Below are 25,374 nucleotides of genomic sequence, written 5' to 3'. Positions count from 1 at the left end.
AAACAAGTCTAGGAGGGCATCTTTCCTAGTTGGCTCACAGAGTACTTGTGATGAGAAGTTACCTCCCACAAATTTCAGGGCTTCCCAAGGCCTGCTCATCACAGCAGGATGATATTCCCAGTCGATGTCTGGGAAGTTGGAATCCCTCATAAGGACGTGGGCTACTGATCCAGAGATTTCTCCTAATTGCTTACAGAATAACTCATTGCTGCTTGCATCCTGGCTGGGCGATCAGTAATAAACACCCACTATAATATCTCCTTTGTTTTCCATCCCCTTAAGCTTCACTCAGAGGCTCTCCACCACATCACTGGCAACTGTAAGGGCTGTACAATCAAACCTCTTCCTTACATATAGTGCCACATCTCCATCTCACCTGCCCTGCCTATCCCTCCTAAACAGCCTGTAGTCCTCCATCCCAACACTCCAGTTGTGGGACTCATTCCACCTAGCAAATATAACACTACCTGCTACATCAGTTAGACATATACAAGTCTATGGGACTTGATGGGATCCACCCAAGGTGGAATGCTTTGGAGCAGATCACCCCTACAAAGAGGGGCCTGGACAGGCTGAATTGATGGACTGAGGTGAATTTTATGAGGTTCATGAAGGCCAAGTGCCAGGTCCTGCACCTGGGTCACAACAACTCCATGCAATGCTACAGGCTTGAGGAAGAGTGAATGGAAAGCTGCCTGTCAGAAAAGGACCTGGAGGTGTTGGTCAACTGCCAGCTGAACATAAGCCATCAGCGTGCCCAGATGGCCAAGAAGGCCAATGGCATCCTGGCCTTTATCAGGAATAGTGTGGCCAACCAGACCAGGAAAGTGATTGTCCCTCTGTACTCGGCACTGGTGAGGCCACACCCTGAGTACCATATCCAGTTCTGTATCCCTCACTACAGGAAGGACATTGACATGCTGGAGCAAGTCCATAGAAGGACAAGGAAGCTGGTGAAGGGTCTAGACAGTAAGTCATATGAGGACCAGCTGAGGGAGCAGGGGTTGTTTAGCCTGGAGAAAAGGAGGCTCAGGGGTGAAGTTGTAATGCTCTACAACTACCTGAAAGGAGGTTGTGTTGAGGTGGAGCTTGGTGTCTTCTCCCAGGCAACTAGTGACAGGATGAAAGAACATAGCTTCAAGCCGCACCAGGGGAGGTTCAGGCTGGACATCAGGAGGAATTTCTTCACAGAAAGGGTTGTTAAACAGTGGAATGGGCTGCCCAGGGATGTGATGGAGTCACCGCCTCTGGAGGTTTTCAAAGAACAGCTGGACATGACACTTAGTGCCAAGGTGTAGTTGACAAGGTGGTGATTAAAGGTTGGACTCAATCTTAGAGGTATTTTCCAACCTAAATCATTCTCTGATTCTGTGCTATTAATAAATTTCTTCTTGTACCTTTTTAAGTTTTAAGCCTGCATTGTCTTTACTACTAAATCCTATCTCTAAAAGAAATTAAATATATTAAAATTGGCAAACCCAAGTCACACTGTGACAGGAAGCATGACTGGTACAGGAGACCTGAACTGGCCAAATGGATATTCCACACCATAGAATGTCATGCCCAAGATATAAACTGGGGGGAGTTAGCTGGAAGTGATCAATCACTGCTCAGGGACAGGCTGGGCATCCGTCAGCAGGTGGAGAGCAATTGTATTGTGCATCACTTGTATTTATTGGGTTTTATTTCTCTCTCTCTCCCCTTTTCATTACAGTTATTATCATCATTAGCAATATTAGTATTATTATATTTTAATTAGTTTCAATTTTTAAACTGTTCTTATCTCAACCCACAAGTTTTACTTTTTTTTTCTGATTTCCCATGCAGCTAGTGGGGGAGGGAGCATCTGTGTGGTACTTACTTGCCAGCTGGGGTTAAACCACAACACCATCTAACAGTGGCCAGAATATTTCAGGGAATGTATCAATGGCCTTGCACAAGTCCAGGTAGATGACATCTGTAGCTCTCCCCTTTTCCACCGATGCAGTCACTCCGTCGTACAAGGCCACTAGATTAGTCAGACACAATTTGTCCTTGGTGAAGCCATGTTAGCTGTGTCTAATGTCCCTCCTATCATCGATGTAGCTTCCAGGAGGATCAGCTCTGTTAAGGAAACTACCCAGTCTGACTGTTCACAAGACTCTTCAGAGACACCAGCTCAGGCTGTTTCTGTGTTGCTGCGCAGTTAATAAATTCCTTTAAGGAATGAGACATCTGAGACTCTGCTATGGGAAACCTGGGGTCGAACCGGTAAGGAAACCTGGTCTGACTGCATATGAGTGGGGTATGCAGGAGATCCCTTTGGCTCACTGGAGCCGCCACTGAGAAGAGGCTTTGGTCCCAGCAGTTAAAGTCTCTGGTGTTTGAAGTGTGATTGCTAGAGATTCTCCTGAATGGTAAGACTGGGAAGTTTCCTTCACATGCTCCATGATCTTACAGGTAACAGGTGAGGCCAACTGGTTGGTAGTTCCCAGAGTCCTTGTTTTTACACTTTTTAAAAAGTGTGTAATGTTTCCCTTTTCCCAGTCAGTGGTGATGCAGTCTGACTGCCATGACTTCTTAAATGTAATGGAGAACGGCTTCTGAACTACATCAGTTCCTTCAGGACCCTTCCATGCATCTTGTTGGGTCACAGAATCATAGAACTATTTAGGTTGCAAAAGACCTCTAAGATCATTGAGTCCAACCATTAACCTAACACTGCCAAGTCTACCACCAAACCATGTTCCTAAGTACCACAGCTACGTCTTTTAAATAACTCCAGGGATTCACAGAATTCACAGAATGACTAGGTTGTAAGAGACCTTCAAGATCATCAAGTCCAACCCATGCCCTAACACCTCAACTAGACCATGGCACCAAGTGCCACATCCAGTCTTTTTTTAAACACATATGGTCACTCTAATGCTTGGCAACCCTTTCAGTGAAGAAATTTTTCCTAATATCCACTCTAAACCTCTCCTGGTGCATCACAAGGCCATTTTCTCTTGTCCTATCACTTGTTACTGGGGAACAGAGACCCCCACGTTGCTGCAAGCTCCTTTCCAGGTAGTTGTAAAGAGATATAAGGTCTCCCCTGAGCCTCCTTTTCCCCATACTCCAGTTCCCTCAGCTGCTCCTCATAAGACTTGTACTCCAGACCCTTCGCCAGCTTTGTTGCCCATTTTTGAACATGCTCCAGCATCTCAATATCTTCCTTGAAGTGAGGGGCCCAGAAGTGAACACAATATGAGGTGCAGCATCACCAGTGCCAAATACAGGGGAACAATCACTTCCCTGGTCTTGCTGGCCCCACTATTTCTGACACAAGCTAGGATATCTTTGTCCTTCTTGGTCACCTGGGCACACTGCTGGCTCATATTCTTCCTGTATAAACTCATGACATCTTTGTAGTCCTCCTGATTTTCCTGTCCCTCCTTCCAAAGGTCATAAACTCTCCCTTTTGTTCCCCGAGTTCCAGCCAAAGTTCTCTGTTCAGCCAGGCCAGTCATCTTCCCCGCCAGCTCATCTTTTAACACATGGGGACAGCCTGCTGCTGCACCTTTAGAATTTCCTTCTTGACAAATGTCCAGCCTTCCTGGACTCCTTAGCCCTTCAAGACTGCCTCCCAAAGGACTGTCTCAATCAGTCTCCTAAACAGGCCAGCCTGCTCTCTGAAAGTCCAAGGTAGCAGTTCTGTTGTCACCCCTTGTTACTTGTCTGAGAATCAAAAACTGTCATTACATGATCACTTTGCCTAAGACATCACCCAGCAGTCCATAAATGTTCACATAGGTCCAGCAGGGCACCTTCCTGAGTTGGTTCACCAGCTGTGTCAGGAAGTTGTCTTGCACACACTCCAGGAATCTGCTAGACTGTTTCCTCTCTGCTCTGTTGTATTTTCAGCAGAGATCTGATAAGTTGGTCTCCCACGAGAACAAGGGCTGGTGATTATTAAGAATTCTCCCAGCTGTTTATAAAATATTTCATCCACCTCTTCATCCTGGTTGAGTGGTCTATAACAGACTCCCACCATATCTGTCTTGTTGGCCTTGCCCCTGATTCTTGAGTAAACACTCAACCCTGTAGACACCATCATTAAGCTCCAGACAACTGAGACAGTTCCTAACAGACAGGGCTATCCTACCATCTCTCCCTCCTCACCTGTCCCTTTTGAAGAGTTTATAGCCATCCATTGCATCACTCCAGTCATGTGAGTCATCCCACCATGTTTCTGTGATGGCAACTATGTTATAGTTTTCCTGCTGCAAAATGGCTTCCAGCTCCTCCTGTCATCCCATGGACTGGTGTATGCTCAGGTTTCTCAGGTGGTCCCAAACCCGATCTTCTCCCATGATGGGAGGGACTTCTTTCTCCCAGTCCCTACCTTGAAATTCAGGGTTTTGAAAGATGTGAGAAGAGAGATTGCCGGTGTCAGGGTGGTCCCTCAGGAGGATCAGAGCCTGCAAGTGAGATGTTTCCTGTAGCTGAAGTAAGAACACTTCATCAACAGGCTCCCCTTGATTGAGCAGTCTGTAGCAAACACCAACCATGAAGTTTCCTTTGTTGGCTTTTCCCTTATTTTTACCCAAAAGGTCTCAACCCATTCAGCACTTGTTTTCAACAAGAGCTCTCTCCAGTCAATCAATTTTTTTTTCCATAGAAGGCAATCCCTCCACCCCTTCTTCCTTGTCTGTGCTTTCTGAACAGTTTATAGCCATTGATTGCAGCATTTCAGTTGTGCGATTTGTCCCATTAAGTTTCAGTGATGGTATTAAATCATAGCTTTCCAGGTGCACAGAGTCTTCCATCTTTTCCTGTCTGTTATCCATCCTGCAAGCATTGCTGTAGAGGCACTTCAGTGGACCTATCAATCTTGTCACCTTTTTAGAGGAACAAAACCTAATTGCTTTGTGGCATTTTACAGGTGTGTCCCTGTTGGTTCCTAATATTTCTTTTATAATTTCTTTTAATATTATATTATATATATATATGCAATTACAATTATTTTTCAAGATTTAACACAACATGCAAAACATGCAAAAAATGTTTTTTAAAAGAATTTATGCTTCCTGGAAAACAATTTAAAAATCATTTACTACCAAAAACAGCCATAAAAAATACCATGCTTGAGCAATTATGAATGCTACAAAATCAGCTTTAAAAGAATGCTCTATTCCTAATAATGGTCAGTTTGCCATAATATTAAATCAATTGATGAGTCCTTCATACTGGAAATAGAAAATAAACTGTAATAGACTAGAACAATAACCAAGTCTTAAGATGTTTGATAGTGTTATGTTGGTTTAATAGGTATCAAAAATGCTAAGGGTTTAGCAGCCACTTATAATGCATTAATTACCCAAAAATAAAATTAGAAAGCATATACATTTTACTTTTTTTAGCAAATAGAACTTCTATATAAAAAACTTAAACTAAAGCCTACTTAAGTCAATAGAAAGATTGTCTTGACATTATTGGACTCAAGCTCAGGGCCATAGTGCATTCACACCTGTCAGACTAGAGCTAGTATATAAAGAAAGCCATTTTTATCTTTAATAAAAACTTAGAATTTGCAGTTAAAAAAGGCCTAATTCATAAGAAAAAAAATTCTTTAAAATTCTATAGGCTTTCCTAAATACAATGGAACATCTGCTCTGCTTTTCTTTAAATACAATGCTTGCATTAGCTCCAGAACACCTTTCTACTCAACAGAGTTAAGGAAAGATCACACGCACTACATTTAGATCCTTTGAAATCATTCCCACAAGTTTCACGAGACACAAAAATCTCATCACATAAAACACAACAAAAGACAATCTTATGAAATTTTGTCTGTGTTTTACTTACTAGGAATAGGTCGAAGGACGTCAGGAATGAGAATCTCCACCAAGGCCTGGTACATCACATGGTCACAGTTACCCATCCATTTCAGGACAGACTCATTTTTGCAAAGAGTAATTAGTTTTCCTTTTGGAAGTCGACTTTCTATTTCACTCAGATTGCTGTTGTGAATAAATGTAACAAATGGAAATGCATTTACATACAGATAAGTACAATGGATTTTGAAATAGATTATTTAATGAAAACTTTATAGATGTCTCTATTACATCCAATTGAAACTTCATCATATGAAACTGGGGGAAAAAATGGCCCCTAAAGTTCTGCTCCAGACCATAAATAATACAGAGGAATGATAAAAATGGTCCTTGCAATTTAAACAGACAGAGCAATATATTGTTAAAAGATACTTTGAATTTAGTAATCCAAACGAAAAAAGAGAGGATGTATACAATCATTTCAAGTCTGCAGCTTGACATATACTAACACCCTATATATTAAATAGCAAACAACACAAATTTAATCTGAAAAACTATTGATATCAGAAAAGATTCTTAGCCTATATGTAAAACTAAGTATTTCATTGATTTTTACTCCTGCTGTTATATCATGATGGTGCACAGTAAGTAAAGATACATTTACTGACCTCAGTTCAATAATAGCCACATCGTCAGCTGGAGCAGAGGGAGAATAGCGCCAGAAAGTTTGCCACAATTTTTCTATTAGGCTAAACTGAAGATTCACAATAACATCCACTATTGCCTAAAGAAATATAAAATCAGTGCAGGTAGTCTTCTAAGTGATTCTCCCCCACAATTCTTTCCAGGGGTATAGCTGCCCCTGGTTATGTTGCAGAAAAAAATATTAAAATTTATGTTTATAAAGAAACACATAATATCCTTTTTAATAACTTTGTAGCAAAAATTTTTCCAGCTGTCTGGACTAGTGTAACCAGAGACTAAGATCAGGCCAAGTGACTAAAATCAACCCTCCAGAAAAGAGCCTAAGCACATATATCAGGTGAATTCACTTAAACAGAACTTTTAACACTGCTGCAAGCACAAAGAAAACCTATTTAATTAATTTTGTTACTTCATTGCATGATTTAAAGCACCTTCAACAATAATTTTAAAACATGTTATTCAATATAAAATGCAGCCTTAAGTTCTTAAGCAACCTGCTTCTTTAAAACTAGAAGAAAAAAATTGATTGTTTTAAACATAAACATTAGAAATAATAGTTTAATCTGATTTAAACTCATATCAAAAAAAGCAAAATTCTGTATATATATTATCTAAAGTTTGTTTTAACTAAAATTCTCAAAAACTACACATGATTATATTCTAGTGTTGGTATTCTAATATATGGTTTTTTTTATTTTCCTGTTAAGAGAGAAATTTCAGGGGTCTTTTTGCAAATGTCCTTTCTGAATAAGCAAAATATTTGAGGATAACAAGATACAAGTAGGCTGGCTGTAATCTGTTTTGTGTCAGTCACCTGTGTCCATCATGTCACTTATTCTCACTAGAAGACATGAATTTTCAAAGAATGATTTCTGTGAAAAGATGCTTTTCTTACCTCACAGTGTTCTCGATAAAGACTTTGCAGTGATTTTATGTCCTCAAGGGTAGTACCATCTGGCAGAGAAGATATTTCAACTTCTCCAAACTCTGGAAGTACTCGAGATGCATCTGTTTCCATGACAACGTAACAGAAGAAAGCTATTATGAATTATGTTGCAATAAAATTGCGAACAAACCAGCTAGCTATTTTTAAAACAAAAGGAGATGTTAAATTATTCTTGACAGGTAGCAGATAAAAATGATTACACATACATATTGTATCTATATATATAAAAAAAAAAAAAAGATGACTCATAACCAAAGAGTTTTTGCATTGACATGCATGTTAGGGTTTAGTAGACTCAGCAGCATATATTTACTTGAAATGTAAGAGCCTTTCAACTGTAGCCAACGTGCTTTTACTATGTCTCATAAGTGTTTCCAACAGATATACTGGTATGGGGGGGGGGGGAATGCACTGTCAGCTAGGGGGACAGTGGAAAGGAAAATTCAAAAACGTGCTTTCGTAACAGCAAGGTTATGCCAAAAGATGTGATGCTTCAAAATCCCAATATATGAATTCAAAACAAAGCGTACAATTACTGCAATAACACATTTAATAGGCATTGTTACATTAGCAAATGGAAAAGCCAGGATGCCATTGGCCTTCTTGGCCACCCAGACACACTGCCATCTAAAGTTCAGCTGGTTGTTGACCAGCACTCCCAGATCCTTTTCCAACAGTTTCCAGCTACTCTTCCCCCAGACTGTAGCATTGCGTGGGGTTGTTGTGACCCAAATGCAGGACCCAACACTTCATCTTGTTGAATCTCATACCATTGGCCTCAGCCAGTCGATCCATCCTGTCCAGATCCCTTTGCAGACCCTTCTTACTCTCCATCAGATCAACACTTCTGCCCAATTTGGGGTCATCTGCACACTTACAGAGGCAGATTCAATCCCCTCATCCAGATCACTGAGAAAGATATTAAACAGGACTGGTCCCAGTACTGAGCCTGGGGAAACACCACTTGTGACCAGCTATCAACTGGATTTAACTTCATTCATCACCACTCTTGGGGCCTGGCCATTCAACCAGTGTTTTACCCAGCAAACAGTGTACCCATCCAAGCCATGAGCAGCCCGTTCCTCCAGGAATGCTGTGGAGCACAGTGTCAAATGTTTTGCTGAGGTTTAGGTAGACAATATCCACAGCCTTTCCTTCATCCACTAGGCAGGTCACCTTGTCATAGAAGGATAACAGGTTATAGAATCATAAAATGATTTGGGTTGGAAGGGACCTGAAAGACCATCTGCATCAGTTGTGACTTGTTCCATCATGTCTCTGTGATGGCAACTATGTCATAGTTTTCCTGCTGCACTATGGCTTCCAATTCCTCCTGATTGTTGTCCATGACGAGTGCATTGATGTAATACACTTAAGTCGTATTATTAATCCACTGTCTTTTCAGGGGGAGAAGCTCTAATTTCTGCTTGACCATTCTCAGCTGTTTCTGTGGTTTCTAGCATATCAGTAACCCATGCATCCTTGCTACTGCATGGATCTCCATCTCTTACCTCTATTGAGGCTACAGACTCAAGGACCTCATTAGAACACCATCTGCCAGTGGCATGCCACCCCCAGGCTTATCTCCAGTGTTCCTGATTTTATTCCCTTCAAATCTAGTTTAACGATGTCTCAGTGAGCCCTGCTAACTAATAAGGATCCTTCACCCCCTTTAAGACAGGTGTACCCCAGCTGTTGCCAGCAGGCTCAGTGTCACATTAAAAAAGCCATGATCAAAAAACCCCCAAATTCTACTGGTGACACCTGGCTCAGCACCAGGTATTCATCTGCATGATTTTCCTGTTTCTACCTCCATCATTCCCTGCAACTGGCAGAATAGAGAAAACTATTTGTGCTCCAGATCCTTCAACCAATCATCCCAAAGCCCTGGGGCCCCTCTCTATTGTCCTCAGACTTTTTTTGGACTTCATTGTTGACCACTTGAAAAAATGGTAATGGATAATAATTGGAGGGCTCTTCCAGGATGCAGAGTTTTTTGGTAATGTCTCTTACCCAGGCCCCAGGGAGGCAGCAGACTTCCCTATGGGTTGGGTCCAGTCAGCATATCAGGCCTCTGTTCCTCTCAAAAGTGAGTCACCAAAGACAATTGCTCTTTTTTTCTTGACTGAGGCAGTTGTGATGCAGGGGGTAGACTTATTCACCTTAGGCAACTACTCCAACCTGGATGGACCTTTGTCCATATTGTAGTGTGCCCATGTTGTATTTGTGTTCAAGAGGCATCTGGATGTGGCACTTGGGGATATGGTTTAAAGGTGATTATGGGGGTGCTGGGTTGATGGTTGCACTAGATGATCTTGGAGGTATCTTCTAACATTGATGATTCTGTGCTTGGTCTTCAAGTTCTAGAGCCTCATACTTATTGTATTGCATCTGGGAAGGTGAGGTAGTCCAGAAGGCGATTTGCCTGCTGCCTTGAGTAGAGACCTGTTTCCATTCCCTCCCATCTCTTAGGTCCTCTCCTTCTGTCTGGCAGTGAGAGTGTAAGGGATCCTTTTCTTCTTGTGGTGTGTCCAGCTGGTGCATTTGCCTCAGGAATGGTAGAGAGTGGCTCAACCATTCAGAATCCCTGATACTTTTTAACTTTTCTACCTCCTCTCTTAGATTTGCCCCTGGGCTGAGCAGATCATCCACTTCATTACACCTCACACAGCTGTTGTTTCTACTGCCATCCAAGACCAGTGCCAGGCTCTGGGATTCCCTGTAGCCCAAGACCAAGATGGCTGCGTGTTTTTATGGCAACTCTGTCTGTGTCACCACATTCTTTCTGGCAAGTCCAGAGGACATAGCTCCCCACCAAGTGGATACCATAGCTGAGTTCCTTCCGAGAAGGCAATGACCACCAATTGAGCTCTCCTCTTGAGATGGTGGGCGACTGCATTCTACCTTCCTGAACTGCCACACCCTGCCCTGTTTACCTACTCTGTGCCCTAGGAGCTGCTTTTGTAGGGGTGTGTCAAACACTGGAAAGATCAGTGTCTGGAGACATTTTGGGATGCTTGGAATGTGTGCAGTTGGGGGTGGGTCCGGCCTTGCTCTGGTGAGGTGGTGCCTTGCTCCCCCATACCCCCCAGCCCTGCAGTCTCTGTCAATCATAGCACACTGGAGGCAGCCCTCCAATTTTGCCTAACCCAGTCCCTGACTGACCAAGCAACTGGAAGTCCCGTCTGGGAGGAAGACCCACGAAGGGTCAAGGGTTTAAGAAGGCTGACCACAAGGCAAGCATGTTGTTCTTTAACCCAACCTTCATCTTGGAGTTTTCTATCTGTTACATCGCTGGAAGCCAGGAGTTGGAAACTATATAACTTTTTGCTATATCTTTCTCCCTTTCTTCTTCTTCTAACTTTCTTTTCATGGAATGTAGCATCAAATGGGTTTAAAGATTTCTAAGTTGAATAGGCTAAGTCGATGCTGTGATAAGTATTTTATGTTATACTAAATCTTTTGCCAAAGTTCCTTGATTTTCTATTTTTTGCCAGTAAACCTTTTTGGGATTTTTGCCTCTTGAGAATATCTGGTCAGTATTTCTCCCTTGCGTCTACCCAGAGCAAAGGAACTTCAGTTTAGCCTCGTAAATTAAGTGTCCGGGGTGTTACAGGGTGGAGAATGGACCTCATCACTCCTGACCTCACCCACGCTGAGTCAGAGCTGCCTCTGGGTCAGAGCTTCAGCGCTTCCTGATGGGAGGGGAAGATGGGGTGCTGAGGCAACTCTCGGTGCTAATTTTGAGGTCTTGCCACTTCAGGAACTCTCTCCACAGTCCTTGCTGATCCTTGACTCCAGAGCACGTCTGCCAGAGCAGTTTGCCTCAGTCTTCACCGCACTTGCATTGCAAGATATTTTGAATCTACAGTGCAAATAGATTTTATGCATTTTTTTTGTTTTATATCTACATGATGAATATTAAATACTACAGAAGTCTTGCAATACAGAACACATAGCTCCTACGATTACCTTTTTGTTCTATTATCAGTGAGATGATAGTGTAACATCTTTTCATACCTAAAAACTGTTGATGATGTTGACTTTGGGCAATTACAGTTTGTTCAGCAGATGTGCCTGTCTGTTGACCACTTCCTGTGAAACCATCTGGAACTCCATCCACTTTCTGCACAGGCTTGTACCTACAAAATTATCAGATACGAAATCATTCTTTAAGATCACTTTTTTCTAACTGCCTGATTTCTGAGTCTCAAGATACAGTTTTGCTAGTTCACACAAAATAAAAAAGTAACATCAGAATAATTGTATCAAGGAAATGTAGAACATTGGCAGCACATAAAATTCATAAAGGAGATATTATAGCACAACTACCAATTTCTTGTGAAATTTGGTTAAAAAACAATACCACTAACATCTAAAGCTCATTTACACTAAACAGAAACATGATGTTGCCTTTTTCAAAGGACTTGTTTTCTCAGGAAATCTGTGATGGCATATTTAAGAAAAAAATCTAAAGAGCACATGTGCAGTTTTCCCCCAGGAGTGGGGAGGCACCGTGGCTGCTGCTGAGGCTGCTGCCATCCCTAGTGCGGCCCACGGGAAATCTTGCCTGCCTGGCCCTAACCAACCACACTGTGGGCGAAAAGAGCAGGGGCAATGGTGATGGTTTCCCCTTCTCGGCACTCCACATGAAGAGAGGCATTAAATAGTGGCAGGCTCCACTGCCCGCACGATGGCAGGAAGGCTGCCAGGCTGGCAGCAGAAGCATTACGAGCGATTCCCTGATGCATAACCTAGATAAGATAAACTTCTCGGTGTTGCAGGATCTTGCAAAAAGTTTGAATTGGTGGAACTTGTTGACAATGGTACCTACAAGCATCAGTTTTTCTTCCAGTCAGAGAAGAGGAGGAATTGAGGACATGTCAGGAAAAACAACATGGTGGCACCAAGGTCAGTGGAAAAGAAAGAGGGGCAGGAGGTGCTTCAAGCCTCAGAACCAAGATTCCTCTGCAGGCCGTGGTGAGGATTACAGTAAAACAAACTGTCCCCCTTGTAATGTATGAAGTCCATGGGGGATGCAGAGATCCACTTGCAGCCTGTGGAAAAAGTGCTCACACCAGAATGGGTGGATGTTAGAGAAAGCTGTGGTCTTGTGGGAGACCCAAATAGAGAGAGAGGGCCTCTGTTTCCAGATAGAGAGCCCTTGCTTCCAAACTCGAGCAGCCTAGACTTAAAAGACTGCACCCTGTGGACAAATGACCCATGCCACAACAGTTTTGGGATAACTGTTTTGGCCGTGGGGAGCATCCCATGGCATAGCAGAAAAAAGACTCTTCTCCCTGAGTGAATGGAAAAAGATTTCGAGTTATGAACTAACCAAAGCCCCCCATGCCCTGTCTTCCTGTGTTGTTGGTGGGAAGGACAGAGGGGCTTGGGGAGTGGAAAGAGGTGTTTTAAAGGCTTATTTTACTTCTCATTATCCTCCTCTGACTCTGTTAAAAATAAATTTATTTTACACCTTTAAATTTGAACCTGTTTTGCCGTTAAAGACTTATTTTCTCCCAGTCCTTAACTCATGATCTGTTTGTTAATATTTTTCCCTCTCTCTACCCAACTGTAGCATGAGAAAGTAAGCAAACAACTTCTGTGAGTGCCTGGAATTTGGCCAGTGTCAAACCACAATGACAAGAAGTATACTTTTCCAAAAGACACCTCTTGGCCTGATTAGCATAGAGTATGATAACTTTACAAATGAGAGTGCTTGAAAACAAAAACTTTTGTCATCATCTAAATCTCTATGACTTTTATATGAAGTTTAGTTCTTGTAAAGGCCCAGGATAAAATCTCAGGCCTGCAGAAATAAATTTTACAACTGTAATCAACTTTAGGAAGACTAAAGCTTAATCTCTAGTATCACTGTGATGCTGAATTCACTTTTGCCTTTTGTTCTTTTATATATTCTCTGTATTCTTTGCATATATATTTGTAGCTCTGTAGCCTATTATTGTGTTTTTAGTTAGCTCCAGTACTTTTCCCTACCCTCATCAACAGTAACATTGAGCTCATACATAAACTTCTCATCACTTGATAGACCTATTTGCAATCCAAAAACCTAAATTTTAAAGAATTTTTTTACTTTATTCTCATTATACTTTAAAAATGTCTGGCAGAAGATCAATTTCTATTTTTAAATCAAAAACAGTATGTTCACATAGTTCCACTAGTTTCTACAAAATTTATTATTTCACAATTTTTTCAGCTCTTCGAGTAGAATCCAAAGTGCCTTGAATGCATAAAAGTAACACTCCTTTGAGTTTCTAGGGTTTAAAAAGAACTTTCACACACCAAAAAAAGATCTAGATGCTAGGAGCCAGGATTATCATACCACCTGCTCCAATGTGCTTTATGTTGAGGATAAGTCTTAATTCTGGCATTATTAGAGGTGACATAGGAGTCAAACAGTTTCAACAGCTTTTATAGGCTGGTTAGCCTCGCCTTGTTCCTGAGAAGTTGATGAAGCAGCTAAACCTAGGAACCATTTAAAAACACATGAAGGAGAAGATGACAATTGGCAGTAGTCAGCATGGACCCACCAAAAGGAGTTTGCACTTGACCAAATTGATAAACTTCTACAATGAAATGACTGTACTAGGAGATGAGGGGAAACGTTGATGAAATATGGGCTAGATGAGCATACACGGAGATAGATTTAGAATTGGCTGAATGGTTATATTGGGTTTGTGTGGCAAAGTTTTGGTAGTAGGGATCCGCATGGGTAGCTTCTGAGAGGAGCCAGCAGAAGCTGTGCCCATGTCAGAAGGAGCCAGTTTCAGCCAGCTCCAATATGGACCCACCACTGGTCAAAGCCTGAGCTAATCAGAGACATTAGTAACACCTCTGTTGTCACGGTGTGACTAGAGGGTTTGCCAATTTTAAATATTTAATTTCCTTTAGAGATAGGATTTAGGAGTAAAGACAAGGCAGGCTTAAAACTTAAAAAGGTACAAGAAGAAATTAATTAATAACACAAAAAATAATTGAATTCAGAATAAGATTCCTAGATTATTCCCTCCTCCCTTCATTCCACATTTCTTACCAACCACATACAGAGAACACTTCAGTCAGTTATCCACCCAAATAATCATTTCAGTTCACTTAAGAGAGAAAAGTCCCATTTTGGATTTAGACTTAGGAGGTGTCTTCACCTTCACAGTCTGCATCCGCCGGGGACTCACAGAACCATGAATTTTCCTCCCATTTACACAGTCCTTCCAGAGCCGTGTTATGGGTTACAATGCACACATGGGGTACTACTTTTAAAGGCAGGCTGCTGAAAAACAAAATCCTGTTCATCTCCTTCTCTATCAAATGTCTCTATTCATATTCCAGTCCCAAAAGAGAGAGTTCAATTTCCCAAGGCAAGGAAAGTCTTCAACTCAAGTACCCATCCCCCCCAAGTATATTTCACAGTTTAAAAGAATTTTAGTGAAGTCACAATCCCCTCATAGCCCCACAAAAAAAGGTTTTCAGCTACTTATCAGTTGCATCTTTTCAATCTCTTCCCATCAGGAACTTTATCTTCGTTCCGCCGACTTCTTTGGACTCCATGCTTTATTCCTTCTCATTAAGGGGAGCTCAGGAGATCGAGAATCTTATCCAGGCATTAAGAAGTTGAAATTGTATCCAGATGGTTAAGAAGAAAACATGCGACCGGTGCTGGGGGCCGTGCGGCCGGGGCCGGACTAAGGGTTCCCCGCAGAACCGGTGCCAGGCCAGGATGCTGGGCCGGTCCCCAGACCGATCCCAGAGCCGGGCTGGGGTGCCAGGCCGGGCCACAAACCGAGCCTAGAGCCGGGGCGGGGCCCTGGCTGGAGTCCCCGCTCCTCCGGAGGCCGGAAGCCAAAAGACCTGCCAGCACTTGATCCACTGTGATTTGTGAAAGCAAAATAACTTTTCATTGGTTTCCCGAGCTGTCCATCACCAAACCAGCTCTTTGATTGGTTCCAGCAGCTCACCTGAGAAGCCCCGGGAGACGGGACAGCCCCCTCCATTCCCGGGCCACATGGAGCTTTCCGTGAGGGGACGCCACTCCTCCCCCCAAGCACGTGAAACCAACACATCTGTGATAATATATTTTAAAAAGAGTAAAAAATGCTGCACAACAGTAGCTGGGAGAAAGGAATGAGAATATGTGAGACAAAATTCTGCAGACACCAAGAATCAGAAAAGAAGGAGGGGGATGAGGTGCTCCTGGTGCCAGAACAGAGATTCCTCTGCAGCCCATAGTGAAGACCATGATGAAGCAGCTATCCCCTTGCAGCCCATGGAAATCCATGGGGATGCAGAGACCCATCTTCAGCCTGAGGCAATGCATTAGGAACTGACTGCAACCCTCATTCCCCATCCCTCTGTGCTACTGGGGGGGAGGAGTTAGAAGAGTTGGGAGTGAAGTTGAGCCTGCAAAGAAGCAAGAATGGAGAGGAATGATTTTTTAGACTTATTTTTCATTATCCAATTTTGATTGTATTGCGGGTTAGGTTTCTTTTCTTTTGTTCCTTCTTACCTATAGAAATTTTCCTATGAGTTGCTGGGAAATGCTGACTGCTAGTAATTATGGGTACTCGAGAAAACAAAAGATTGGCTGGGCCCAGGAAAAAGGAAGGCGGGGGGCGGGGGGGACAGCTGCTAGCTCTTGCACTGCAGCTTCAGAGGAGGATGACACTCAGAGCAATTGTTGCTAGATAAAAAGAATTTGCAATAACCCAGCCGGGAGTTTCTTCTTCTTCTTCTTCTTCTTCTTCTTCTTCTTCTTCTTCTTCTTCTTCTTCTTCTTCTTCTTCTTCTTCTTCTTCTTCTTCTTCTTCTTCTTCTTCTTCTTCTTCTTCTTCTTCTTCTTCTTCTTCTTCTTCTTCTTCTTCTTCTTCTTCTTCTTCTTCTTCTTCTTCTTCTTCTTCTTCTTCTTCTTCTTCTTCTTCTTCTTCTTCTTCTTCTTCTTCTTCTTCTTCTTTTTCTTCTTCTGTGGGATGAGCCTCTGCTCGTGAGAGCACCTACTGACCCGAGACCTCATTAACACCCTACCTCACTAAAAGAGGGACCTACCACCATCTGCCTTGCTGGGAGCTCAGCCGTTGCTGCCCGCCACTTTCTTCAACACTGCTCTAGATTTCTTTACATTGTAGTCCCTGCTTGGATAACTACAACTACTGCCACAAAATTTCTGATACATCTTGCCTACCAGCCCAGGACCTTTTGCTCATTCCTGCCATTCCAGCTTATTGCTCTTCAGAGTCCTGCAGCGGCACTGGGAACGACTGCTCCAGGGCTTTGTAAAGCAAAGCCTTTCCTCCATCCTTCCCATCTCAACGGAGAAAGCTGTCACAGAGTCCCCGGTTCTGCTTGTTATTAATTCCATAGTTGTTGTTGTTTTGTTTGCGTTATTATACATACTAGTAAAAAACTGTTATTCCTACCCTTATATCTTTGCCTAAGAGCCCCTTAATTTCAAAATTATTTTAATTCAGAGGGAAATGGTTTACATTCTCCATTCCGCGGGAGCATCCTGCCTTCCCTAGTAGTCACTTATCTTTCAAACAGAGACAATTGACAATAAATTGAATTAATTTCCCGAAATCTAGTGTCTTCTGCTTGTGATGGCAATTGCAGAATGATGTCCCTGTCTTTATCTTGACCCATGAGCATTCTGTGGTATTTTTCTTTCTTGTCATACTGAGCAACTTGGTGAGCAATTGGCAGTCAGTCAAAGTCAACCTAACACAATGGCCAGGCCCAGAGGATGATGATCAGTAGGAAAAAGTGTAGTGACTAACAGTGTACCTCAAGGGTCAATACTGGGTCCAGTCCAGTTTAACATTTTCATTAATGATCTGTATGATCAGACAGAGGGCACCCTCAGCAACTTTGCAGACAGCTCAAACTAGGAAGAGTAGCTAATATTACAAAGGGTTGTGCTGCTTCCAGGAAAGCACCTGGGAGTCCTTGTGGACATCAAGTTGAATATGTGAAACACTAATCTTGGAGAAATTAAGATTTTAGTTAAAAGTTAAAAGAAACTGAGCTTAAAATAGTTATTTGAAACTTAAATAATTAATTGCCTGTCATTTTATGTTTACTCAGCTGTGCTTGCAATGGAAAAAGATGAAACTAGTAAATCCAAAGAAACACAAGCAATTGCCACCAGAAACTTATTCTTTGAAAATTAGAGTTTCCCCAAAAGCCATTTGTATTGTCATTGATAAAAAAGGTCAAGAGTTCAAAGTAAGGAAGACTCGCCTTACTTCCTCTTTTTAAGACCCCTCCCCACAGAAACGACCCCAGACTTAATTCAAAAAGCCAACCACGGATACTTAATAGTCATTCAAACTAATTACCATAGAAAGCGAGGACTGGGAGGGGCTGTTATTATGAATATGTATTTTTTTGAGGCTTTTGTCAATAAATTTTGTGATCACCTGTAATTTTGCAGTGCGTATTAGAAGATTACCTCACGCTGCTACCCAGCGCTGAATAAACATACACTTTCTAACTTTAAATTATCAGAGGGTGTTTTCTTTGTCACAGTTGAGTATCGGTATTAGACCAATACTCATATTTTGGTAAATCAGTTGGCAACTATGGTGGGACTCTTCTCGCTGGCCGAGGGACCCCTCTAGGGCCCCACCTGGGATCTTCCTAGGAAGAGGGCTCCTTTTCTTCCCTTGCTCTCCGAGAGCAGAACTACAACTGCCAGAGATATGGACAAAAAGGTATGGTTAAAAATTAAAGATAGGTAATTTTAAGAAAGACAAACTGATAAGACACTGTGAGACATCGAGAACAAAGTGAAAAAGCATAAAGTGGAGTTGTTTGTAAGTTTCCGTGGAATTTGGTAGTGGATTGTGTTCCAGGTGAGGCTGGTAACAGCACCAGGAACTCTTGCCCTGTAGTAGGGAAGTAGCAACAGGCCAGTAGCGGCTGCCAGGAGTAGAGCTTGTGCGGCAGCAAGTCAGCAGAGGTCGGGCAGCGGTAATAATAGTGTTGCCAGTATTGTTGTAGTATGGGAGCAGTGGTGGTTTCATCTGTAGTTTAAAGGCAGTGTGGTGGTGATTTCCAGCTTAGGGCACCAGCCGTGGGTGTTGGTGTGTGGTGACTGCATTTTTGGCTTGCAGAATAGAGTGATCACAGTTTGTGCGCTCCAAATGTGTGTGTGTGTTTGAAGGTGCAGCTTGTTTTTGTGAGCTTTGTGTGCTTAAATTGTGGGTCAGTGGCGCGCTGTATGTGTTTTGGTTTGTGTGCTTTTGGGAGTGTGTTAGCAAAAATTTTATTTGTGTAAGTTGACAAAGAATTTTAAGATTTACGCCTGAGTAGTAGAAAGGATGTTTACGCATGAGAAGTCGGAGGAATTTGGAGCGCTTACATTATGTGAATTGCATGAGCTAGGCTGTGTGTGTGTATTTTGACTGTGTGTGTGTAAGCAGCAGAATTGTGAACAGCGTATTACTGAGTGAGAGCAGCAGTTGTGTGTGATTAGGCTGTTTGTTTTGTGTTTAAAAGAAGTGAGCAGTATGAGACGGTTTAAAAATTATGTATGGCATAGTCCAGTGTAGTCCTGGCAACGGGCATTAGTAGAGTGATCCAGGTTTTTGCATAGACAACATCTCAGTTTCTGCTCAACCTTGAAAAGTTTTAATTGTGTCTGTTTGTTTTAACTGTGGAAAAATATAGTAATTTGTTTGGGAGGTTTTAGAATTGCTGGTATAAGAGGTGTCTTGGGTTGCAATACAGGATGTGACCAGAAATGTGTATTCTATCACCATCTGTTGAAGCTGGGTAGGGCAGTGATCCTTATCTCCGTTGCACATATTATCTGCTAATGGGCCATCTTAAAAACCAGGTGGAGCAATCATCTTTATCTTTTCCACAACCCATCCTCTCTCCAGGAAGATATCATCTGCTGGTGGGCCATTAAGTCCCACTGTATGACTGATAAAATTACATCATCCCATTGGGAGATGCTTGAGCCAGGGGGAGGAGCCAAGCCTTTCCTACCTAGATAAAACCTGAGATTTTGAACAACAAGATGCCTTTTTTCCACTGGATTCCAGAGGAATACTGGACCTTTCCACATCGTTCCTGGACCTTCAGAGGAAAACTGCACCCTTCTACAGGACCACTGCTTCAACTGAACCACATCTGCCACTGCAGGAGGACTGTGGCCACCATTTAATCGGATTGCCACCAACACCCTGACTGATGGGGTGTCAAGTGGTATTCTGACTCTGTCAGTGTTTTGGGATTGTTCTTTGTAATACTGTATTTCGAGTGCACAGTGAAAAGGCCTAAAGTGGATTTGTCTGTAAGTTTCCACGGAATTTGGTAGTGGTTTGTGTTCCAGATGAGACTGGTTACAGCACCACGAACTCTTGCCCCATAGTGGGGGAGTAGTGGCAGGCCAGTTGTGGCCGCCAAGAGTAGAGCACATGCGGCAGTGCATCAGCGGAGCTCAGGCAGCGAGCTGGGATAAGGTTACAAGGCATTGAAAGAAAAAGAATTTTCAGTATGGGGGCAAGTGAAAGCAAAGAGGTTCCTAAAGACAGTGCTTTAGGATGTGTTTTGGCATATTGGAAAGAGTTGGTGGATCGTAGGGATACAGAAACTAAAAGAGAGCTTATTAAATTGTGCACACAGTGGTGGCCACTTTATAAACTCGAGGAGGGGGCAAAGTGGCCCCCATCAGGGGCGTTGGACTATAACACTTTGGTACAGCTGATGCTTTTCCTTAAGCGTGAGCAGAAGTGGCATGAAGTTATTTATGCTGACATGGTTTTCACTGTTAGGAATCACCCTGAGTGGCAAAAGGCTTGTGGAATTAGATCACCCTCTGACCCTTTAGTGCTGGCTCTTGAAAAAGATAATAAAGATAATAAGGAAAAACCAAAGGGGTGTTGCAGCACATGCTCAATAAATCAAAGGTGTACACATCCTGACAAAGTATATTGTATGGAAACTCAGGAAGAGAAGACAGAGGAATTGCTCAAACCACCCCCTAAAAGACAAGGGGGAGGGAAAGTGGTAGGGGAAGTAGATTTGAAATTGCCATCAACTTCAGGTTTTACCCCTGATTCATCCCCTGCTTCATCCTCACTTGAGAGAACAGTAATTAATATGTGAGTCCACTCACAATTCCCGAGCCACAGGAGCCAACCCAACAGTATCCACCCTATTTTATGTTATGCTATTTTATGTTTATGCTATTAAACAAAATTTCGCTCAAACTCCTTCTGAATTTCTAGACCAGTTGCAAGGAGCAATGCGTCAACACACCACTCTGGATCCTGAATTTGATAAGAAAATACAACAATTGGTAAACTTGTTTTTAGGGCAATCTACAAGTGATATCAAGTGAAAGCTCCAGAAGACGCAGGGCCCAGCAAGTCGGAACTTGGAGACTTTGCTAGATGAGGCATGGAGAGTTTTCAGCAATCGAAAAGAGAGGTATAAACCAGGGACAAAGAAATTAGTAGCAATAATACAGGAAAATGTAAAAGGGCTACTGGCCGACCTGAAAAAGCATATTTTTGTAAACCATAAAAGTATAAATTGGGAAAACAGTGGGGAATTCATCGATTTTTGTATATGCCTAAAGCTCCATCTGCACTTTTAGACAGGGATCTGCTAGAGCAGCTGGAAGCAAAAATAATATTTAAAAATGGGGAAATTAGTTTGAAGGTAAAAGATCAACAATATGTGGAATTGTTAAGTTAAAAATAAAAAAAAAATTATTGAAAAAAAATAAAAGATCGGGTGTTCCCTGAGGTGTGGGCCTCTAATATACCAGGGAAAGCAATGAATGCTCTACCAATACAAATCTGGCTTAAAGAAGGAAAACAATTGGTAAGGGTCAAACAATACCCCTTGAAAAGGGAAGACTGAGAAGGAATTAGCCCAATCATTGAAGACTTTTTGCAAATAGGATTATTAAAAAAGTGTCAATCTAATTTTAATACTCCTATTTTGCCCATGAAAAAGCCGAATGGATCACACAGGTTAGTACAAGATTTAAGAGCTGTTAATAAAATAACTGAAGATTTATACCCAGTGGTTGCCAACCCCTACACCTTGTTAATTCATTTAATGCCTGAAGTAGACTGGTTTACTGTTTTAAATTTGAAGGATGCTTTCTTTTGCCTTTGTCTCCATGAAGCCAGCTGTAAAATTTTTGCATTTGAATGGGAGAATCACAAAACTGGAGGCAAAACTCAACTCACATAGTGTGTACTACCCCAGGGGTTGAAGAACTTCCCTATCATATTTTGAGAACAGTTGGCAAAGGATGTGGAGTCTTGGGAACCCCCACCAGGAGAAGGACAACTGCTTCAGTACGTGGATGACCTCTTAATAGCCACCCAGACCCTAGAGGCATGTGTGGAATGGACAGTAAGCCTCTCAAACTTTTTGGGCCTGCAACGGTATCGGCTATCCCAAAAGAAAGCCCAGATGGTGAAACAAACAGTTATTTAGCTGGGCTATGAAGCAAGTGCTGGGCAAAAGACCTTGGGGCAAGACTGTAAGGAAGCAATACACCAAACCCCGAAACTCCAGACAGTAAAAGAACTGAGAACCTTTCTAGGCATGATGGGGTGGTGCAGACTCTGGATTTATAACTATGGATTGTTCATTAAACCCCTGTATGCCTTAATCATGGAAGGGAGCAGGGATCTTCAGTGGACAACAGAAGCAACACGACCCTTCAACCAACTAAAGAAGGCTCTTATGTCAGCTCCAGCCCTGGGACTTCCAGATGTGAGTAAACTGCATTTTCTGTTTTCTCATGGAAAACAAGGGATTGCTCTGGGAAGACTAGTGCAAGACCTGGGGCCATATCAGAGGGCAGTTACCTACCTCTCCAAACAGCTGGACACGGCAGCCAAGGGGTGGCCAGGGTGTCTCAGAGCTGTTGCAGCAGTAGCAGTGAACATCCAAGAGGCACGCAAATTCACCCTAGGCCAGAAGATGACCGTGCTAGTATCCCACACACTGTCTGCAGTCCTGGAGGCAAAAGGGGGACATTGGCTTTCCCCACAAAAATTTCTAAAGTACCAGGCCATACTGGTAAAACAAGATGATGTTGAAATTGTGGTAACTAGCATTGTGAACCCAGCTTCTTTCCTCAGCTGGAGTATAGGAGAACCAGTGATCCATGACTGCCTGGAGACCATTGAAGCCACCTACTCCAGTCACCTGGATCTGAAGGACACCCCTCCCAAAGACACTGAGATCTGGTTCACTAATGGGAGCAGCTATATCATCAGTGGAAAAAGACATGCTGGGTATGCAGTTACCACAAGCAGAGAGGTAATAGACTCTGGACCATTGCCAACAAATACCTCTGCACAAAAAGCTGAAATAATCACCTTAACCGTGGCCTTAGAGCTGGCAAAAAGAAAAGAAATCAACATTTATACAAACTCAAGGTATGCATTTGGGGTGGTTCATGCACACAGAGCTATTTAGAAAGAAAAAAGACTGCTGAACTCACAAGGGAAAAATATTAAACATGCACAAGTAATACTAAAACTATTACATGCAGTTCAGTTACCTACAAAAGTAGCTATTATGCACATCAAGGCACACCAAAATGTGCACTCAGAATTGGAATAAGGAAATATGCTGGTGGACAGGGAGGCAAAAGATGCAGCCAAAAGTGAGGTACCCAATGAAATAGTCGAGGCAGCATTTAGAAAGATCTTTATTGAAGGTAAGCCAGTATATTACCAAAAAAAATAAAAAAATAACTTATTAAGAAAGAAAAAGCAACTTATAACCAGGAAGGATGGGCTGTAACCAAAGAAGTAAAAGTTGTAGTACCTTCTTACTTGTTGTGGTCATTAGTGATAAAAGAACATGAAAAATCATATTGGGGAATAGATGCCCTATGCAGTTATTTAAAAGATAGAATCCTGGCTAAAAAATTACAAGGGACAGTAACACAAGTAACTCATCAGTGTGGTCTTTGCCTCAGAACTAATCCTAAAAACTTTCCAAAGCCTAAAACTGGACAAATTAAAAAAAGTTGTGGACCTAGGCAACAATAGCAAATTGATTTTATGGACTTTACCAGGAAAGGGGGGTAACGTTATCTATTAATGTGACACCCCCATGTCCCCTGGTAATTGGTCTCTGGTGCTCTCCCCACCCTGCTCATCCCATGTACTTAAACCTGGACCCTCACAAACTACCTGGCCTTTGTTCTCTGAATCATGAATGGTGCACATGCGTGGCTGAAATAAACATCTCTATGAAACCCCAGCAAGGGCTTTTCCTGCTTCTTTAGTTGCTGTCACCCCAAGCAACAAAGAGAAGCAACACATCACTCCCAAGTAAAGAAAGCTCCTAAAGAAATTTTAAAAATTGCACCAGGCAACAGAGACCTGGAGCTAAAATTCACCAGGAACAGCAAATAATGAACTTATCATGGATATAATGCGAATGGTTGTGACCCTTGTGGTCATTGCCACGACTGTCATAAGAGTCAAAGCAACACCACACCAGTACAATGTAACCAAGATTTACCAATGCCAAGGGAAAGCTTATGATCCCTACTCTCGTAGGGCTTTGAGCAGAATGTTAAGGGTCTCCAATGCAAGTATGTGGGAAAGGAGAAATGTTTGAGAATGTGAATAAGCATTCGTACAAGATGAGTTCCATGAGGTTCACCATCCACCCATGGAACTCGTCCAAGTTGGTCCTAAATGCTGCGACAAATGCTTCACCAGGTGTCCTGAATTTACACTTAAGATTAAAGGGTGCCCAGCAAAAGGGTTTAATCTTGATTTTAACGTTACTCAATATTGCATCGCGTTTCACAAAATCAAAGCCAAATCAACCCCACCAGTGTCAGAGAGGGCTGTAACAATCCAAACACTGGTTATTTCAGAAGAAAAATAATGACCTATAATTCCCACAATTACTAAAATTGGGCTATATGCTATGAAAAAAACAAGAATTTTAAAATTGCTAACTAACCAAGAATGGTCTCTGAAGCAAGTTAAAATGGGAATGCAAGTAAATGCTTGCTGCAAAGAAGGCAAATGGTACCCTTGTCTGCATTTGGCAAAGCATTGTTAACAGGTGGAAAGGCATGATCCTTTCCCTTTACTCAGCACTGGTGAGGCCACACATGGTGTACTGTGTCCAGTTCTGAGCTCCCCAGTACAAGACAGACATGGACATCCTGGAGATACTCAAACAAAGAGCCATCAAGATGATTAAGGAACTGGAGCATCTCCTTTATGAGAAAAGACTGAGAGAGCTGTGACTCTAGCCTGGAGAAGAGAAGGCTCAGAGGGCTCTTAGTCATATATATGAATCCCAGAAGGAAAGATACAAAGAAGATAGAGCCAAGGTTTTTTCAGTGGTGCACAGTGAAAACAAAAATGTCCATGGGCACAAGCCGAAACATAGGAGATTCCCTCTAAACATCAAGAAATATCCAGTGATTGAGCACTGGAATAAGTTTCCAAGGGATGTGGTAGAGCCTCCCTTTATGGAGATATTTAAAAGCCATCTGAACACAGTCCTGGTCAACTGGTCTAGGTGATCCTTCCTGAGCAGGGGGGTTGGACAAGAGGACCTCCAGAGGTCCCTTCCAACCTCAACCATTCTGTGATTCAATTATTTAAATATCCTGGCATTTCCTTCCTATCTTGGGGATGGTTTATTATCCCATCCCATTTTGGGGGTTTTTGATCTGTTTTGTTTTGTGCCCAAGGGTGGCAGCTGTCCCCACTCCACTCCCATCCACGTGAGAGGGAGAAGGCTGAAACTCAGGGGTCATATTTTCCATTCCAAGGGAGGCTCCTGCCTTCCTAAGCAGACATCTGTCTTTCAAATCAAGACACTTTCCATAAACCATTTAGCACCAGTATGTCAAACACAAACCAGACTTCCCTTTGGAAGTCTGAGCCA

The 25,374-nt window shown here is 42.4% G+C and overlaps 1 protein-coding gene across 2 annotated transcripts in view; it reads right to left on the bottom strand.

The window, feature by feature from the left end:
* LOC306814096 (transcription factor RFX3-like) overlaps positions 1-25,374 on the bottom strand; it is a 144,594-nt gene that overhangs the window by 57,254 nt on the left and 61,966 nt on the right. For both annotated transcript variants that reach the window (XM_079329820.1, XM_079329821.1), the window contains 4 exons: positions 11,470-11,591; positions 7,399-7,511; positions 6,467-6,582; positions 5,830-5,984 (listed from right to left, as the gene is read on the bottom strand). In XM_079329820.1, coding sequence (XP_079185946.1) covers positions 5,830-5,984; positions 6,467-6,582; positions 7,399-7,511; positions 11,470-11,591 — 506 coding nt within the window. The remainder of the gene's footprint in view (positions 1-5,829; positions 5,985-6,466; positions 6,583-7,398; positions 7,512-11,469; positions 11,592-25,374) is intronic.

The sequence above is a fragment of the Erithacus rubecula genome (genome assembly GCF_903797595.1).
Source record: "Erithacus rubecula genome assembly, contig: SUPER_W_unloc_4, whole genome shotgun sequence".
In the NCBI taxonomy this organism is placed as follows: domain Eukaryota; kingdom Metazoa; phylum Chordata; class Aves; order Passeriformes; family Muscicapidae; genus Erithacus; species Erithacus rubecula.
The sequence above is the reverse complement of the archived record's forward strand: the minus strand, read 5'-3'. Positions and strand labels throughout refer to the sequence as shown.